The 20890-nt window shown below is 39.5% G+C and overlaps 1 protein-coding gene across 1 annotated transcript in view; it reads right to left on the bottom strand.

The window, feature by feature from the left end:
* The window catches only part of LOC126237376 (dynein axonemal heavy chain 7), a 1033797-nt gene that overhangs the window by 258934 nt on the left and 753973 nt on the right, over positions 1 to 20890 (bottom strand). Inside the window, exon 47 of the mRNA XM_049947460.1 lies at positions 15535 to 15726. Coding sequence (XP_049803417.1) covers positions 15535 to 15726 — 192 coding nt within the window. The remainder of the gene's footprint in view (positions 1 to 15534; positions 15727 to 20890) is intronic.

Raw genomic sequence — 20890 nt, 5'->3', positions numbered from 1 at the left:
TATATGAATCAAATGGCCTATGTAACTTTCCTACACTGACAGGAAATTTTGTATATGCCGGGCTTCCCAAGTTCCAAATGCCCTAATTTTGGAAGGTAGCTGAACACATTCTTGATGTCAAAATTCATTAAAATTTTTGCAATCTAAAATGATATGACCCCAGTATAATGAATAAAGGCCACATATTTATGCTCTTCTTCATGCACCTCCAGTCACGGTTCAAACTCCATAGCCCAAGAAATCTGCTTTCTTAACACTCAGTGTGTAGCTCATGTAACTTGAACAATTCTTCATTTTTGAAACATTTACGTTATTGTCTCTTGCTTTGCAGGCATTAGGTGACATCCGAGTCCTCTCTGTTTCACACATTTTGAGAGCTTTTCTGTTCATTTTGTGTTCCAAATGTGCAGTGAAGAGGAGAAGAGTTTGGAGAAAATTATTTACAAAGTCTTTGATGAGTCTACAAATGTGAAAACGAAGTATTTGATGACCTTTCACATTACTAATCATCTGAAAATTGTAGTAAGCCTATACGTTTTTGGAGATAAGTTGCTGTATGCATCTATTGTATTATTTTGACAGACTGCATTACTAAGAAGGATTCTCCTTCAGATACATCAAGAAATGATTGTGAGCATAAGACTCCAGTGAATGTAATGTTGTACTGCTTATCACTCCATGTTTCCATTCCTATCACGCTGTACTCCACTACAAATGCCACATTTTGCTTTTATCTTGTGATTTGTGGTCCAACAAGCTGAGGCAATTAAAATTAAATTGGCAACATGATTTGATTAATAGACAAAACACTTTTTCTCTTAGCAGGACATGGAACACTATACTATCCCACATCAAAACACAATGCTCTTTTAGATTAGCTTAGATTAGATTCAGTTTTCATTCCATAGATGCAAAAACTGAGATGATTCTCGTGGGTGTGGAACAGGTCAGAAAGTATAACATAAAAACATAAAACATTTGAATATAATACATACTACTCTGATGATTTGCCAGGAGATTGTTGAAATAGGTGACTACAATGTGGTAAACTGGAACAGCTAATATTTACAGAATTAGCATGCTGTCAGAATGAAACACTGTTATGCACTATTAATAAATTTACTATACACAAAATACAGGGCTAGTAGAAATCCTTGGGTAACAGAAGAAATATTGAATTTAATTGATGAAAGGAGAAAATATAAAAATGCAGTAAATGAAGCAGGCAAAAAGGAATACAAAAATCTCAAAAATTATATTTACAGGAAGTGCAAAACAGCTAAGCAGGGATGGCTAGAGGACAAATGTAAGGATGTAGAGGGTTATCTCACTAGGGGTAAGATAGATACTGCCTACAGGAAAATTAAAGAGACCTTTGGAGAAAAAAGAACCTCTTGTATGAATATCAAGAGCTCAGATGGAAACCGAGTCCTAAACAAAGAAGGGAAAGCAGAAAGATGGAAGGAGTATATAGAGGGCCTATACAAGGGCGATGTACTTGAGGACAATATTATAGAAATGGAAGAGAATGTAGATGAAGATGAAATGGGAGATACGATACTGCGTGAAGAGTTTAACAGAGCACTGAAAGACATGAGCCGAAACAAGGCCCCGGGAGCAGACAACATTCCATTAGAACTACTGACAGCCTTGGGAGAGCCAGTTCTGACAAAACTCTACCATCCGGTGAGCAAGGTGTATGAGACAAGCGAAGTACCATCAGACTTCAAGAAGAATATAATAATTCCAATCCCAAAGAAAGCAGGTGTTGACAGATGTGAAAATTACTGAACTATCAGTTTAATAAGTCACAGCTCCAAAATACTAGCGCGAATTCTTTACAGACAAATGGAAAAACTGGTAGAAGCCAACCTCGGCAAAGATCAGTTTGGATTCCGCAGAAATGTTGGAACACGCAAGGCAATACTGACCCTACGACTTATCTTAGAAGAAAGATTAAGGAAAGGCAAACCTACGTTTCTAGCATTTGTAGACTTAGAGAAAACTTTTGACAATGTTGATTGGAATACTCTCTTTCAAATTCTGAAGGTGGCAGGAGTAAAATACAGGGAGCGAAAGGCTATTTACAATTTGTACAGAAACCAGATGGCAGTCATAAGAGTCGAGGGGCATGAAACGGAAGCAGTGGTTGGGAAGGGAGTGTGAGAGATTTGTAGCCCATCCCCGATGTTATTCCATCTGTATATTGAGCAAGCAGTAAAGGAAACAAAAGAAAAATTTGGAGTAAGTATTAAAATCCATGGAGAAGAAATAAAAACTTTGAGGTTCGCCAATGACATTGTAATTCTGTCAGAGACAGCAAAGGACTTGGAAGAGCAGTTGAACGGAATGGACAGTGTCTTGAAAGGAGGATATAAGATGAACATCAACAAAATCAAAACAAGGATAATGGAATGTAGTCAAATTAAGTCGGGTGATGCTGAGGGAATTAGATTAGAAAGTGACACACTTAAAGTAGTAAAGGAGTTTTGCTAATTGGGGAGCAAAATAACTCATGATGGTCGAAGTAGAGAGGATATAAAATGTAGACTGGCAATGGCAAGGAAAGCGTTTCTGAAGAAGAGAAACTTGTTAACATCGAGTGTAGATTTAAGTGTCAGGAAGTCATTTCTGAAAGTATTTGTATGGAGTGTAGCCATGTATGGAAGTGAAACATAGACGATAAATAGTTTGGACAAGAAGAGAATAGAAGCTTTCGAAATGTGGTGCTACAGAAGAATGCTGAAGATTAGATTGGTAGATCACATCACAAATGAGGAGGTATTGAATAGAATTGGGGAGAAGAGGAGTTGTGGCATAACTTGACGAGAAGAAGGGACCGGTTGGTAGGACATGTTCTAAGGCATCAAGGAATCACAAATTTAGCATTGGAGGGCAGTGTGGAGGGTAAAAATTGTAGAGGGAGACCAAGAGATGAATACACTAAGCAGATTCAGAAGGATGTAGGTTCAGTAGATGCTGGGAGATGAAGAAACTTGCACAGGATAGGGTATCATGGAGAGCTGCATCAAACCAGTCTCAGGACTGAGACCACAACAACAACACAACACAAAATACCTAATCTTGATTGTTGTGACCAAGTGGTGTCAAAACTGAAATCTAACAGCTATTTTTACTTAAGCTGGCTTAACAGTATCTGTTAAGATATTCATCTACAGAGTAGAAGGAGTTGCCTATCAAAAAGTCTTTCAAACTCTGTTTAAACTGGGCTTTATCTGGAACCAATTTTTTTTATGGTTGCTGGCAATTTATTGAAAGTGTGTGTTCCTGAATATTGGACACCTTTTTGGCCCTAGGTAAGTGATTTTAGGTGTTTATGTAGATTGTTCTTATTCCTAGTATTGATACTAAGTATTGAGCAATTGGTTGGAAATAGAGACATATTACTTGCAACAAATTTCATTAAGGAATAAATATACTGAGAAGCAGTGGTTAGAATACAAAGTTCTCTGATGCGGCTAGCCTGAGTGTTGAAAAAAATCTTTGAGTGTGAAATATCATTGCCGCTGGTGTTCTACTAAGGGCAGTGCCACCAGCACAGTCTTGGAAGGCAACAACTGTGGGGTCAGCACATGCCTCATGTACGGTATGGAGGTGTATACAGAATAATGATTTGGGGCCTCGGCATCAATTTTCAGAGGCACTCAGCAGCAGCAGCAGATGCATTGAATTATTTAGTCACACTGATTTTAGAATCCAACAGCAAATCCGAGGAGACTATCAAGAATTTTTATACTGGGAAATCCTACAAAGTCCCAACAGGAATTATGTTAACCACTGTTCAAAAAATAATAAAATACTATCTGATCAAAAAGTTAAAACACTATCCATTCCCTCCCTTTATATATGTGACACGTTGATTTTCTTAAAATAAAAAATAAAAGAGTAAAACAAAAAAACATTGTTTAAAGCAGTATGCTCAAACACCAGAGTATATGGGGTTAAAATTTACAATAAAATAAGAGACAGTAATACAGGATGTATCTTAAATAATGGTGTAAGCACACACAGTTGGAAGTACACAATACTAGAAGAAAAAAAAAAGTAAAGTAAACATGGGCTCTAAAATGCATATCTTAAGAGCTATGAGTACTTCATCTCTCATATTGTGAAACAAACCTCTTCTCCTGTAAGCTCTGCATTTTCATATTTTGAGTCATGGAAGTGCGGATCACAACAATAATAAAATACCCACTAAACATGGGCTTTAAATAGCATACATTAAGAACTATGAGCACTTGTTGCTCTTCACTACAGTAAAATATATCTCTTTTACCGAGCAAGTATGCATAGCTCTTATGATATGCATTTTAGAGCCCATGTTCAGCAGACAATTTTTCTTGTTTTGGTCCATACCACCTGCTCCCAAAACATTGAAGATGAAGAGTCTGCACTAGAAGACATTTACTTCACAATATCAAAGATGAAGAAGTGCTCATAGCTCTTCAGGTATGAATTTTAGAGCCCATTTTTAACAAACTTTTTGCTTCTAGTATCTTGTAATTTCAATGGCATGCATTTATGCCATTAATTATAATACACCCTGTATATTTAACATAAACTTTATTCAATGACAATATTGCACTTACTCTCCTGGTGGAAAAGTCCTGTTATTCCATTCGAGAATTTGTAGTAATAGTGGAAAATTATCTAGCTGTTGCACCACAATCAGAGAATCCTGCCAGAGTAACATCTGCGTCACTAACAGCACAACTAACAGTCAGAGCTTACAGAAGAGGCCGTAGCTCTGCATGAAAGTACCAACCAACATTGGCATCAAAGCTCAACTTGGAGTTGTAGCTGCTTGCCATCAACCATGAGGGTGTGTTGGTACCACAGACAATTTGGTACAGATGCCAAGACGTGTAACTGGCCATGTGAAATGAGAAGCAATGACAAGGGTTGAGTGGTGATGGCAACTGGCTCAACAGATAACAGCCATCACCTTTTCTTCACTAAGCAATACATGAAACAGCCATTATTGGCACACACCGGAGCAGATGTGTCAGTTTACCTGGCCAAATGCCCATCTCACTGTAGTCACGATGACTGTCATCTCTTTGCCGACAATGGCTCCAACATTCAAATGTATGGACAGGTTACATTAGATCTCAACATGGGTCTCTAACATTGATCCAAAAGGCAATTCATAATTGCTGATGTAGTGCATCAGATATTAGGAGCAGACTTTTTGTCATACTTTGGACTACTTCCAGACCTCAGACAATGTCATGTTCTGGACACAACAACCAAAGCAGCTGAGATCAATTTCATCACAGTGACTATGCTTGAATATGAACAGCAATGGGTGCTTCATGGTATATAGCACTCCTTCAGTAGTATCTAGAGATTATGTGGCAGTCATCCAAGCTTACATCGGTACAAAACAATATGATACACCACATATTAACAACCCCTGGTCCACTGATCCACACACAACCACAGAGTTTGAAACCAGATACATTTAAAGCAGCAAACCAGGAGTTTGCCTTCAAGCTGATGCAGAGAATCAGCCAACCACCTAGCAGCAGCTGGTATTCACCTCTCCAGACATGCTAAAGAAAACAAATGGCTGGCACCCCTGTGACAATTATCATCAGCTCAACAAACAAACTATTCCCAATTGATACCCTGGGCCCAACATTGAGGACTTCACTCACAACGCATGGTAAATGCATCTTCTCTACTTCAGATCTAGTGCGAACTTACTGTCAAATACCAGTTGCACCAGAGGACATTCCAAAACAGCAGTGTGTAATCCATTTGGACTTTTTGAATTTACCAGAATGCCATTTGGACTATGCAATGCTGCCCAAACTTTTCAAAGTTTATGGATGAAGTAATACATGATCCTGATTTCTGTTTCGTCTATATTGACAATGTTTTAGTAATGTCCAGATCAGAGATGGTTCACCTACACCATTTACACCAGCTTTTCAACTGCCTTCATACACAAAGTTTGCTTATGAACCCAGTGAAGTGTACTTTTGGAGCACCAGAGGTGCAGTTTCTGAGCCACACCTTCAACACCTATGGAACACAGCCTGTACAAGAGAGGGTTGAGGTGATCTAGAATTACACGCAACCAATAACAACATGTGAGTTAGATGTTACGAAGTTTTATAGGCATGCCTCATTCATGGCACTTATAAATGAGTACCTACAATGGACGCATAAACCTGCTGAGGAAGTGAAGAAGATTGATGGAATGCTACAGGCTTTTCCAAAATTGGAATCTGCTATCGCAGACGCCACACTGTTGGCTCACCCAGCTCCACAAGCACCTCTCACCCTAGTGGTTGATGTCTCCAATACAACAGTCAGTGCCACGTTGCAGCAACAGATGAACCAGTCCTGGCACCATTAGCATTATTCAGTAAGAAACTTTTCCTCAGCACAATGACACAGGTCCGCATACAACTGGGAGCTGTTCGCTGCATATCCACTGCAACGAAGTTCTGTTACATGCTTGAGGGCATCAGTTCACCCTGGTTATGGACCACTGACCTCTTGCATGTGCATTTCAACAAAAGCCTGACAAAACCTCACCATGCCAGCTCCACCATTTAGATTTCGTTGGACAATTCACAAACAAGATTGTACACGTCAACAGTGAGAAGAATGTGCTGGCTGATGCTCTATCACACATTCAAGAGGTCACATGCACTGTGGACTTTGATGCCCTTGTAACAGCACAGCAGCTTGATACAGAGCCAGGGCCAGCCTTAGCCATCCAGGTGCCCCGGGCGAGTCGTCCAGTTGGCGCCCTTTATTGTATAAATAGCGAACCTGGCAGTGCTTTGCAACACGGTATTTGACTGTTTTCTAGAAATCGTCTTAAGAGGTTAATGGCGTCATCTTATGATCATAACATGGTTTTTTCCATCGTAAATTTGAGTATTTTATTTTTTTAAATGGAAATGAAATCCAAATAATCTGAAAGCCCACTAAGACGCTCCATGTGAGTCTTGTGTAGCCTGTGACATCAGTCCAGCATGCTGCTGTCACTGCCGTAACAGTCAGTATAGCAGTGATATATTGTTTGGGCATTCACGTTTTGGGAAATTGTCTAAAAATATTGTGTAGTACTGCACTGTACATCTACAACAACTCCAGAAAATTGTTTTTGCGTGTTCCAAACAAAGAAAAGATGCGTAAAATGTGGTTGAAACAGGCTCGTATATCCCAAATATTTCTTTTCTTTTCTGAAGCACCCCTGTACTAAAGCGAACAAAACAAAACAAAAATTATTAAAATTGGTCAAGCCATTTCTTTGTTTTGGTGAGACTAACACACAACAATTGATTTTTATATATAGGAGGTAATATGTATAACGAAAAAACACTAATTTTGAATTGGGTACCATATTTTTATTGAATTTAATATAACTGTAAGCCATAAACCTATATTTTCTGTCAGTCATCTGAACACAAAACATATAACGCCTAATGAAAAACAATTATAAACGACTAAAATTTTACTTTTCTCGCTTTTCTGTCAGCAAAGTCTCTGATCAGATTAGCAAAGTCCAGGTTTTCTGCAACTTCATTTTCAATGGACAGTGAGGCCAAACTGGTTAGTCTTGTTTGAGACACTGTAGACCGCAAGTACGTTTTTATCAACTTCAGTTTGGAAAAACTGCGTTCGCCGCTTGCGACAGTCACTGGTATTGTTAGCAAAATATGTAACACTATCCAGATGTTGGGATATAACTCTTGAAGATTATGCTTTTTATGAAGTTTAAGGCTTCAATAGGCGTTGCCTGGCTGTCTTCAAGATAGTGTTGCAGGCCTAAAATTTCGTCGCACAGCAAATTTCCATCAATATCTGACTTCATGTTGACAGTTAACTTTTCTTGTAATTTAGAACAGCATTGTATTAGTTCTTCTTTATTTTGATTTTTTTAAATGTCAAACAAGAAACTCCACGTCGCAGAAAATTCTTGCATCTGTTCAAATCTTTCTTTCATGGATATGTGCATGGTGTCCAACAGTGCATTGAAAAACTCTACTTTAAACTTCTTTTTTGGGTCAGTTATTTGATCATCAACAGCCTCTTCACCCGGCCTGCATTTAATACGTCTTAATCGCATTTGTGGTTTAAATAATGGCTGTGTATCAAGATCCGAAGCCAGTTCAGTTGCTGTTACAATAGCTTGTTCGAAACCTGTTTGTCTATATGTTTCCAAATAAGAGCAACATTTGTCAAGGATTCCCATAAACTCGACAAAGTTGATTGTGGGTGACTGACTTGCTTTACTCACAACGTTAATTTGAAACAGAACATCATACCATGTCACGAGAGAAACAATGAAGCTGAAGTCTTTTAATTGTCCTCCTAGTGTTGTCGCTTCGTGTGACACCGCAGCATCGCTTTGTTCAGTAGCATCGGCCAAGGAAACCAAAGCGTCATGCATTTCGCATAATTGATAACGAACCGCTTTGACTCTATCAATTCGAGCTTCCCAGCATGTGTCACTTACATTTTACAGGGTGTATATCTTCAAATGGTCGGTCAAAATTTTCCATCTATTTACCGATCCAGCAAATAGATTAAACATTTTTTGTAACATTCCGAACAGTGTCACGGATTTTACTGATGATTTTGCTGCATCACACAATACCAAATTATAACTATGGCATCCACATGGCACAAAAAAAGCTAGTGGATTTAACTTCTTAATTCTGTTCTGGACGCCTTTATTTTTCCCCTTCATGTTCGCGCCGTTATCGTAGCCCTGTCCTCTGCAGTCATTAATGTTAAGGTCAAGATCACTCAATGTTTTTAAAATGCTTTCTGTGAGGCCTTCACCGGTTGTATCATCTATTTGCAGAAATGAGATGAAATGTTCTTTTACACTTACGCCATCCTCTGTTATGTCGGCGAATCTTAAAGTTATCGAAAGTTGTTCTTTGTGGCTTATATCTGGAGTACAGTCAGCTATGATTGCATAATACTTTGAACCCTTTATGCGGGATACGATTGTAGACATAACGTGTGATGCCATGAGTTCTATTAATTCATTTTGTATATTTTTGCCGCAATAATGGTCAGCCAAATCACCATTCAATGCCAGTCTGAAGTGCTCTTCCATGATTGGATCAAACTTTGCCAATAACTGTACAAGACCAAAGAATTTTCCATTATTTGGGGTAAATAATTTATCTGATAACCCTCTGAATGCCATATTATTTTCAGCCAAATACAAAGTAACGTGCATCAATCTTTGAAGCACATTGCTCCATCGTAAACTTTCTTTAGAAATTAGCTTTTGTTCTTCCTTGTCAATAGTTAATCCAGCTTTAAACCTGATTTCAGCTTCAGTTCATTGAGTAAATGCTTTTTTGTGGTTAGGACTATTTTCATGCAGTTTCAGAGCTTCACTTAAATGTTTCCAATTTCTGAAACCCACAGTGGTAGTCAAATTAGTAGTTGACTTTAAATCAAACAGTCGACAACAAAAGCAAAAGACACTGTCGTTTGATACAGAATAAACTAGCCACCGTCGTCTGATAGTTTCTTCGTTTGATAGTTTTCTTGTGTAATGAGTTGAAGAGAAATGACGCCCATTTTCATCTTTTGGAAAGTTATTTAGACATACTTGTGAGGGTCCACATATTATAATGCGATCTATATCTCTAGCATTAAGTACTTTTGGCCACGTACCTACATCAGAAACATTGTATTCTTTTATTGCAAGAACGTTGATACTTTCATCGACCACAGATGTCATGTGTTGATTTTGACTTGGAGAAATATCAGAGGATTCATGCAAAGATGTACTGCGCTGGTCAATTTGATCACCTTCAATAGGTGATTGTATATTTTTTGTGTATAATTGTTCACAGTCTGAAGAAATATTTGCTGATACACGGACTTTTGATTCAATATCTGAAGTATTTGCCTTAGAATTTCCTTTAAGGTACTTATAAATATTCATGTGCTTTTTAGTTTCCTCAAGAACTATTTCTTTTTCAGCTTTTCTTTTCCGATTTTCTGAACCAGAAAGCTTTTTTTTAATCATTTCCTTCTCTTCTGGCATGATTTAATAATTTGAAAAATTATTGCTTGGACACTGCTCTATTTCGCGACCACAATATTCGATCTATAACAAATAAAGAAATTCACCTATCAGTAGACGTAACTAGAAAAAAACCTGAACTGAAAGATAAAAATGTTTTTCGCACCTACCAGAAAATTAAAATGTTGACACAGTCACGACACTCGTTTCACTCACAATTATTCAGCCACGAAAACATGACCGCTGCCTCCGACTCTTACTGACAATTACTGACATGCGGGTGCAAATCGTAGCGCTGCCAACATATGCAGTCTAACAAACATTGTGTGGCGCTGTATTATTTCAGTAAGTTAGGGGAGAATTCTCTATGAATGCAGTGCACGCATTGCATGATCTATTAATTAATGTACATGAGTCATTAAGTCACAAATATTCGATATAAATACATTCGTATTAATTAAATCATAATGTAATGCATATTTCACAGTCTGTATTTTCTTTTATTTGGAGCGACCGGTAGTTTCTGTTGTAAACGAGAGATGGTGCGGCTGCATGGGCTCTTCCTTGCTGCAGTTCTTGAAACAAATAAGAGAGGCGCTTTGGTAGAGCCCGTGCTAGCCCGCGTCAAACATGGATGGTTGCAGACAATACGAAGATTGCATTCAGCATGATTTCTCTTCTGCTACCCCGAATTCATCGCACATTCGTGAGATTAGCGACGTATGTTGAATGAGACTGAATAATATTTTAGTTTCGCGAAATGGCTGATTGTAAATTGTAATTGTTTTTTTACATGCGTTTAGTACGTGGCGCCCCTTGGGCCCCGGCGCCCTAGGCGACCGCCCGAGTCGCCCCACCCTAAAGCCGGCGCTGTACAGAGCTGTGAGAGATTTTGGCAGAAACCACCAGTCTACAGCTCCGGTGTCTTCCATAGCCAACACCCAATGACTGTATATACTGGGATGTGTCAACATCAAGAGCACATCCTTTTGTGTCAAAGGGCTTCTCCCAGCAAGCCACTGCTTCACTGCATCCAGGAGTCTACGGAACCACCAAGCCGGCCAAGCAAAATTTTGCGTGGCCGAGTTTCATTGCAGCCTCCAGGGCTTATGTACATCAATGCACAGTATGCCAGCACAATGAAAATACACAACATGTTCATACACCACACAGCACATTTCTGCCACGCAATCAAAATTTCAAACATATACATTTGGATGTAGTAGGATCTCTCCCACCATCTGAAGGGTTTGATGGCAATCGATTGGTTCAAACGTTGGCCAGAGGTTTTTCCCAAGGCAGACATCACAGCAGAGACTGTAGTTACCATCCTTTTTAGCAGGTCGATTGCCCATTTCGGGATTTCCCTACGCATCACAATGGATCAAGGGAGACAGACACATCTGTTCATGGACCTCGCTTCACTGCTAGGATTAGAACCACAGTGTGTCACCCAGTGGCAAATGGAACAACTACTTCAACAGTTAAAGCCATTCTTACATTGTCAAAACTCACAATGTTGGACTGAGTTAGTACCTATTGTTCTATTTGGCATCTGTGCAGCTATCAAGGAGGATGTTGGAGCCACAGTAGCCGAGATAGTATGTGAACAAATGATTTATCTGCCAAGTGAATTTTTTGACAGTACTCAGGGTGATGTGATTGAGGCTTTGGACTTTGTTATGAAACTGTGGTCACACATGTGATAACTGTGCTCCATGGCACCAAGAGAGTGACAGTCTCATCATTAATTTGTATTCCATGAGTTGTCAAGAGATACACAAGTTTTCATTCAGTATTATGCTGTGCACAAACCATTACAACCACCTTATGATGGACCCTAAAATGTGATCAGTAGGGCAACAAACAACTTAAGGTGGATGTTGGCAGTAATCTGATGATGATATCAATTGACACATTGAAGCCCATTTACACACCATCTCCACCAGCTGGGACCATGCAACTGGACAAGCCCATACAGATACATCAATACAGCTTCCCATTCCAAACCCAAGTGCAGGTGCCATGCAGCCGAGGTTAACCAACACTGCCGGTGACACTACAAGCACTGCAAAGCAAATGGTTACATGGCTGGGGTGTTGTGTCACTAGATGATATTGTTGACACTGGTGAGCAGTGGGATCCTTTAGCGATAGCAGAAAATTGTCTTGCTGCAAAGTGCTGCTTGTCAAAGAAGTTCATGAGATATTATGTAGTCACAGTGTTGTTTATTCTTCGTTTTTACTTTTGGACATTATGTCTGACCAGAGATGTATTTTACACATTGTCTCTGTAGTTGCCCTTCATAAATGTTGAAATAAATCTTGTCAAATACTCATCAAACTCACTGAGGACAGTTTCACTGCTTGAACAAGGGAATTATATATTTCATTTTTTGCATGCTGAAAACTAGGTATTTGTGTAGCTCAGAAATGTTTATAATCTCAAATAAACTTTTGTATTTCTCCTTAAATGTTAATAATGCAAAACTAGAAATGTCTCCTATACATAAAATCAAATTATTTGAAATTTGTATTGAACAAAGTGTGGTGAAAGAGGCTAGTTGACAGTGGCGTAAGTGTAATGATTAACTGTATGTGTTCCATAATGTATTTTGTCATTAGCCCATTATGGATGTCTCCAAAATTTTTCACCTGCAGCAGACACTTGTTGTTTCATATAGGCATCGTCAACTGCAGCATCATGTTCTATCTTTTTACATATCTATGTACAGTGAAACCTCTTTATAATGTTCCTCCATATAATGTTTTCCTCTATGTTACATCCGTTTTTTTCGGTCCCGACTAAAAGCCCAAATAAACAATGTTAAATTTTCCTCTTTACTGCATTTCCTCTATATTACCATTTCCTCCATGTAACACTCATATTTTTGGAACCCTGTTCAATTATTTACCTCTTTATAACGTTTAAGTGATTGGATGTAGACGCATTGTTTTCCATTCTGTGGATTCACAGTTTGCACCGGCTCGGAAAGCCCGCACTCAGCGTGTTTCATATGTCAGCGGCAGAACCGGGTCACGTGACATGTGACACACATTCTAGTTGCGATCTTTTTGGCACTATTTCAGTCGATGCTTTGTATTCATAGCATGTAGTGTGAGCTGAGCAGCAAACAGTTTGTGTGTCTAGTGAGAGTGTGTCTTCGACATAATGTTTTTTTTAAGCTTTCATCAATGGACATGAGTGAAAAGCGGAAGAACATTTCTCTGGAAGAGGTTTCTGTTATTAAAAAAGTAGAGGCATCTCCTAGTGTGAATCGTGTGGAGCTAGCGAAGCAATTTGAACTGGCCCCCTCAACACTCAACACTATTATGAAAAACAGATCATCGATAATAGAAGTTTTGAGAAATGTGGAAATTCGAAACATATGCATTTGAAACCATTTACTAATGATGAAATGGAGGAAGTTTTATTAACTTGGTTTCAGCAAGCACGTCTCAGAGAATTTGATGCCAAAATGGGGAGTGCTGCAAGAAAAGTGCTGCTGTTTGTGGATAGATGTGCGGCGCATCCACCAGACGTATCCTATCTGAGAAATGTGAAAGTAATTTTCCTGCCATCCAAATGCACCAGCCATCTGCAACCTTTGGACTTGGGAATAATACATGCCTTTAAGGTTAAATATAGGGCAGCCCTTGTGAAAAAGGCCTTGAATTTGAATGACCAAAGAAAACCAGGAAGCCAGCAGAGCTCAAAACTGAAGCTGAATATTTTACAGGCAATGAATTTAATTACGTACTCATGGAGGGAAGTCAGTGCTGAAACTATTAAAAACTGTTTCACAAAAGCGGGATTCTGTGAGAATGAGATGGCAGCTCCTGTGGAAGATGTTGCAAGTGATTTGCAAGAGTTTCAGGAATTAATAGGCAGTGATTCTGTCATTTTGAGGACTTTGTGTCTGTGGATGACAAAGTGGCAACCACAGGAGTGCAAAGTATTGAGGAGCTGGCTGCTGAAAGAAGGTTGGAGAATAATAGTGGTAGTGAAAGTGACAGTGAGAAGGTAGATGACCCTGTGCCCTCATATACTAAGGCAGCTGAAGCCTTTGAAACATTCAGGAGATATATGATGGCCCATAGACTTGAGGACAGAACAGTAGTTCAACTTGCTCATTTGGAGCAAGAAATGATTGCCTTAGAGTCTAGGAGAAATAGAAAACAAACATGCTTGCTTGAATATTTAAATAAATCATAGGTATATGATTTTCAGATAACACAGGTTCATAGAGTTTTGTGCAAATTTAAGTTCTGTTTCATAATTTAATTATTAAAGTAATTTTTTGTAACTAATTATTTTTTAATCTGTACCATTTACTGTGTTTTTATGTAATATGATCAGTATATTATAAACAAAATTTGGCTCATATTCTGTAATTGGGTCAGCTGAAGAATGGGATACCACTTGTCAGCTTTGGACAATGATGTCATATCTTAAGAATCTGTTATAACTTTTTACAGTATGAACTGATCCATTTACTTTCATCCATTCACCTACCGGGCCCTATGTTTTAATTACAAAACACATCATTTGATACATTGACCATTTGCAATGAATATCACATTATAGTGTTGTGAAAATTTAAAAAGTCATCTATGGCACCATTTGTCAAAGCTGATTAGTGGTATCCTGATCTTCAGTAATGCCCTATAATTATTATTTGGAAGCCTTCCTCTTTATAGTGTTCTCCTCTATACAGTGTTCAGAATTTGTGGTCCCTTGAAAAACGTTATATAGAGGTTTCACTGTATTTGAATATGCATGCCTATATCAGTTTCTTTGGTGCTTCATTGTACGATATTTAAATAAGTGTGGATATCAGAAACAGCTAACTCATCCCATCCATGAAAGGGACTTAGAGTAGTCTGTTGAGGCATTTCATTATGAAGTTCATCTTTATGTCTATCCACCATTCAGTTCTTCCCTAGACCCATTCTTTTCAGAATTTTCAGTAGTATAATAGATTTCAAGGAAAGTTAATGACACCCTACAGTGTTTCATATTACACTCCACAATCAGCAGAAAACAAAGTAGCATAATTACCACTCACATTTTATATTCACAGTATTCATTATCATGTAATAATTTCATTAAAAAATGAACTTATGATCTGATATGCACAATATCATTTATAGGATACACTGTATAAATTATTATGTTACATGCTTCTGCTTCTATTACTTTAAAAGGTTTACAAGATATACTACATACATTCTGTCCATTATTTTATTCTTCCTTTTCTGAAATAGAACTACTAATATTATGCTTTTTAAATATTGCATTACATCAAAGGCAGTGTATTACATACTGCCTTGAAGAAAAGTCTGAATTTCCTAGTAGTGTAAGTTTTATTACTGTATTATGAACACTGCTCCAAGTGCAGTAATTTCCACTATGATGAAAAGCACAAAGTTTTCGGAGCAGCCATTTTTCACAAAAGCTCAGGACTCAAAGTAATAACAAATAAATCTTACCTTTTATTTTCAGCACCCTGTACAATTAGCTGATTCTTTTCCTCTTCTAAGGCAGGCAATTCTTTCGCCACTACAATGCCTAATAACTGATCTTGCAGACCAGCAGGTGTAATCATAAAATTTACTAGAGTTACTTTCACAGCAATTTCTGGCAGATAATGAGGATTCCTCAGTTTAGTTGTTATATAGAATCTGCAAAAATTAATAAGTTATGAGCTGAAATAAACAAATTAGTCAAAGTATTGCATCATTTCATCTCAATCAATTCAAATATGTCGTTACAAAAAAGAGCAGTATATTTTAAAGATCAAATAGGGTAAACAGCAATGGAGGGCCAAAAGAGAAGTGCTTAAATTACCAAAGGAGTGATGCAGTCTGCTGTTTATCTTGTATTCTGAAGAAGCAATGAAAGAAATAACAGAAAGGTTGAGAAGTGTGTTTTAAAAAAATTTAATCGACTGGTTACACTGATGGCCTCTGTGAAAGAGAGGAAGAATTACACAAGCCTTTGAATGGGATTAATTCATTCACCCATACACTGTGTTCCATAAATCCATAAAGCCTTCAAAGATATGGAATGAATCAAGTTATACGTTATCACACAGAAGCAGCCACAGTAAGCTACTCCTCTAAAGAAAAAAGAAAAATAAAAATAAAAGATAGTCACACTGATGATAATGGCAATTAATTATCGTATATTTCACATACACTGTGGTGAAAAGTCATGGGATACCTCCTAATATTGTTTCAGACCTTCTTTTGCCTGGTGTAGTGCAGCAACTTCACATGGCATGGGTTTCAACAAGTCATTGTCTCCTGCATAAATATTGAATCATGTTGCCTCTACAGCAGTCCATAATTGTGAAAGGGCTGCCAGTGCAGGATTTTGTGCATGAACTGACCTCTTGATTATGTCCCTTAAATGTCTGATGCAATTCATGTCAGGCAGTGTGGATCACCAAATCATTCGCTCAAACTGTCTACAATGTTCCTCAAGCCAGTTATGGACAACTTAAGACCGGTGACATGGCTCATTATCGTCCATAAAAATTACATTCGTTATTTGTGAACAGGAGCTTCATGAAAGGCTACAAATGGTCTCCAACTAACCAAACATAGCCATTTCCAGTCAATAATTGGTTCAGTTGCATGAGAGGGCCCAGTCCATTCTATGTTAACACAGCACACACCATTATGGAGCCACCACAAGCTTGCACATTGCCTTATTGACAACTTGGGTCCACGACTTCATGGAGTTTACGCCACACTCAAACCCTGCCATCAGCTCTTACCAGATGAAATCTGGACTCACCTGACCAGGCTACAGTTTTACAGTACTCTAGGGTCCAACCACTATGGTCACAAGCCCAGGGGAGATGCTGCAGATGACATCATGCTGTTTGCTGAGGTACTCATATTGATTGTCTGCTGCCACAGCCCATTCATGCCAAATTTCACCACACTATCCTAACAGATACATTCATCATGTATCACACATTCATTTATTCATGGTTATTTGAGCCAGTGTCATTTGTCTGTTAGCACTGACAACTCCACGCAAACGTCAATGTTCTCGGTGATTGTGTGAAGGCCATTGCCCAGTGCATTGTCCATGGTGAGTAGTAATGCCTGAAATTTGGTATTTTCAGCACACTTTTGAGGCTGTGAATCTTAGACTATTGAATTCCAAAACAATTTCCAAAATGGAGTGTCCCATGCATCTAACTCCAACTACAGTTTCATGTTCAAAGTCTATTAATTCCCATCATGCAGCTGAATCACATTGGAAAGCATTTCACATGATTTACCTGAGTACAAATGACAGCTCCTCCAATGCACTGCCCTTTTATACCTTGTGTACACAATACTACCATTATCTAAAAACAAAGATGATGTGGCTTACCAAACAAAAGTGCTGGCATGATGATAGACACACAAACGAACACAAACATACACACAAAATTCAAGCTTTCACAACCTACGGTTGCTTTGTCAGGAAAGAGGGAAGGAGAGAGAAAGGCGAAAGGATGTGGGTTTTAAGGGAGAGGGTAAGGAGTCATTCCAATCCCGGGAGCGGAAAGACTTACCTTAGGGGGAAAAAAGGACAGGTATACACTCGCACACACACACATATCCATCCGCACATACACAGACACAAGCAGACGTTTGTAAAGGCAAAAAGTTTGGGCAGAGATGTCAGTCGAGGCAGAAGTACAGAGGCAAAGATGTTGTTGAATGACAGGTGAGGTACGAGCGGCGGCAACTTGAAATTAGCGGAGGTTGAGGCCTGGTGGGTAACGAGAAGAGAGGATATACTGAAGGGCAAGTTCCCATCTCCAGAGTTCTGACAGGTTGGTGTTAGTGGGAAGTATCCAGATAACCCGGACGGTGTAACACTGTGCCAAGATGTGCTGGCCATGCACCAAGGCACGTTTAGCCACAGGGTGATCCTCATTACCAACAAACACTGTCTGCATGTCCATTCATGCGAATGGACAGTTTGTTGCTAGTCATTCCCACATAGAAAGCTTCACTGTGTAGGCAAGTCAGTTGGTAAATCACGTGGGTGCTTTCACACGTGGCTCTGCCTTTGATTGTGTACACCTTCCGGGTTACAGGACTGGAGTAGGTGGTGGTGGGAGGGTGCATGGGACAGGTTTTACACCGGGGGCGGTTACAAGGGTAGGAGCCAGAGGGTAGGGAAGGTGGTTTGGGGATTTCATAGGGATGAACCAAGAGGTTACGAAGGTTAGGTGGACGGCGGAAAGACACTCTTGGTGGAGTGGGGAGGATTTCATGAAGGATGGATCTCATTTCAGGGCAGGATTTGAGGAAGTCGTATCTCTGCTGGAGAGCCACATTCAGAGTCTGATCCAATCCCGGAAAGTATCCTGTCACAAGTGGGGCACTTTTGGGGTTCTTCTGTGGGAGGTTCTGGGTTTGAGGGGATGAGGAAGTGGCTCTGGTAATTTGCTTCTGTATCAGGTCGGGAGGGTAGTTGAGGGAAGCGAAAGCTGTTTTCAGGTTGTTGGTGTAATGGTTCAGGGATTCCAGACTGGAGCAGATTTGTTTGCCATGAAGACCTAGGCTGTAGGGAAGGGACAGTTTGATGTGGAATGGGTGGCAGCTGTCATAATGGAGGTACTGTTGCTTGTTGGTTGGTTTGATGTGGACGGATGTGTGAAGCTGGCCATTGGACAGATGGAGGTCAACGTCAAGGAAAGTGGCATGGGATTTGGAGTAGGACCAGGTGAATCTGATGAAACCAAAGGAGTTGAGGTTGGAGAGAAAATTCTGGAGTTCTTCTTCACTGTGAGTCCAGATGTCATCAATAAATCTGTACAAAACTTTGGGTTGGCAGGCCTGGGTAACCAAGAAGGCTTCCTCTAAGCGACCCATAAATAGGTTGGCGTACGAGGGGGCCATCCTGGTACCCATGGCTGTTCCCTTTAATTGTTGGTATGTCTGGCCTTCGAAAGTGAAGAAGTTGTGAGTCAGGATGAAGCTGGTTAAGGTAATGAGGAAACAGGTTTTAGGTAGGGTGGCAGGTGATCGGCGTGAAAGGAAGTGCTCCATCGCAGTGAGGCCCTGGATGTGCAGAACATTTGTGTATAAGGAAGTGGCATCAATGGTTACAAGGATGGTCAGCTTTGTTTTTAGATATATTTTTCCCACGTGGAATGTTTCCCTCTGTTATATTCATATCATTAATTTGAACCCAACAATTACGTTTGTTATTGTCACTGTTGCATTTCGAAATCTTTTCTGTCATCTTACTTTCTCTTTCTGTTTTTGCAAGTAGTTTCACTTTGTATTCACCTTCTCCTTTTTACCGTAATCTACCATACAACTTTATCCCGCCTATATATACTCAATAATACGTAACCCACTTCCAAACCATAACCAAAAAAAATTTTTTTTTCCGCTTTCAAAACTACCGCTGCTATGAAATCCACCATTTCCAGTTCACAAACAGTTCCTTTCACCTATTAAACAACAATTTCGGCTAGTTCACCACCGGCAATGGAGGGTGAAGCTTTGACAATGCCAGCCACTCGTGCTGGCGAAACGTCAGAAAAATCATTAGATGAACGTCGGCCGAAGAACCCGAGACAGAAGCCAATAGGCAGTTTGTCAACAAGTGGCCACGAAAGCCTTAACAATTTTGTAGTTCGAATAACTTTCGCTTTATTTCCATTTCCATTTTTCCCACATGTTTTAACGTCATTATTTCTTAGTCAGACAATTGTTAGCCTCATTTTCATAATCTGCCACCACAAAACCACTCCTTTAATACATTTACAAGCAGTTTTTCGAAATTTTCCCAAATTTCTCCACACTTTATCGTGTTTAGGCAGCAACACAACCACCTAACCTTTGTGCACATCAATGTTTGCCAACCCAAGTTCACCACAGGATCAACATAGCTCATCTTTAACCCAACACTTTTTCGAATTTTTTCACACCAGATCTCCAGTTGCTTTCTAGTTCACCTATATCTCTCCCCATATATTTTTATTTTCATTTTCATTTTAGCCTCATGTTACGCTTTCCACCTTCTAATACCATGTCACCCTCACAACATCCCCACAACGACCCCATTAAGTTTTATTTACATTCCCTCCACAAACATGCCTTCGCCCTAGCCAGATTACACTCCCATATTTTATTTACTCAGGCTTGTCTGACATTTGGCATTACCCCCAAAGGCCTCACACTTAAAAGTTCCCATTACTGGCTGTAACCCTTCTTTCCATCAGTCCCTATACCAGTTCCACACTGAACAATCCATTGCCCTCACCCACCTAATCCTTCACCTACACATCAACTCAGCCAATGAACACACCCGTCAACTCCTATCCTTAATAAAAGTCCTCAATCTTTCCTCTCCCACATCCACACCGGCTGTTCAGAGCATCCTCCTACAGGCCAACCGCAAATTAGAACAGCATGCCACCCTCCACCTCAAAAAACTATCCAATCTCCTGGTTTCCCACCTCCGAAAAGGCAACTCACTCACCCTTCACAACCTTTCCAGCAAACCTCAACCTCCTCTCATTGCACACAGACCCAGTCTCTCCCATCTACTCAATCTCCCACTTCCAGCTCCATTCCCCCCAAAACCTCAAAATTCTAATCAATACAATCTGGAACCACAACACCCTAAATCAGTAGTTAACCTTTCCTCCAAACCTCTCTCCCAATCCGAAACCTCTGTCCTATCCAAAGGCCTCAACTTCAGCCCTACTCCCAGATTCAACCAAACAGCCCTCGTCAAAGATTTACTGTCCTACAACCTTACTCTCTGCTGGAAATATCACTTTGCCACGAAGCAAAATGATCCTAATCCTACTCC

This window comes from Schistocerca nitens, chromosome 2, assembly GCF_023898315.1.
Source record: "Schistocerca nitens isolate TAMUIC-IGC-003100 chromosome 2, iqSchNite1.1, whole genome shotgun sequence".
Lineage (NCBI taxonomy): Eukaryota > Metazoa > Arthropoda > Insecta > Orthoptera > Acrididae > Schistocerca > Schistocerca nitens.
Note: the sequence above shows the minus strand (reverse complement) of the source record. Positions and strands in the feature narration are given on the sequence as shown.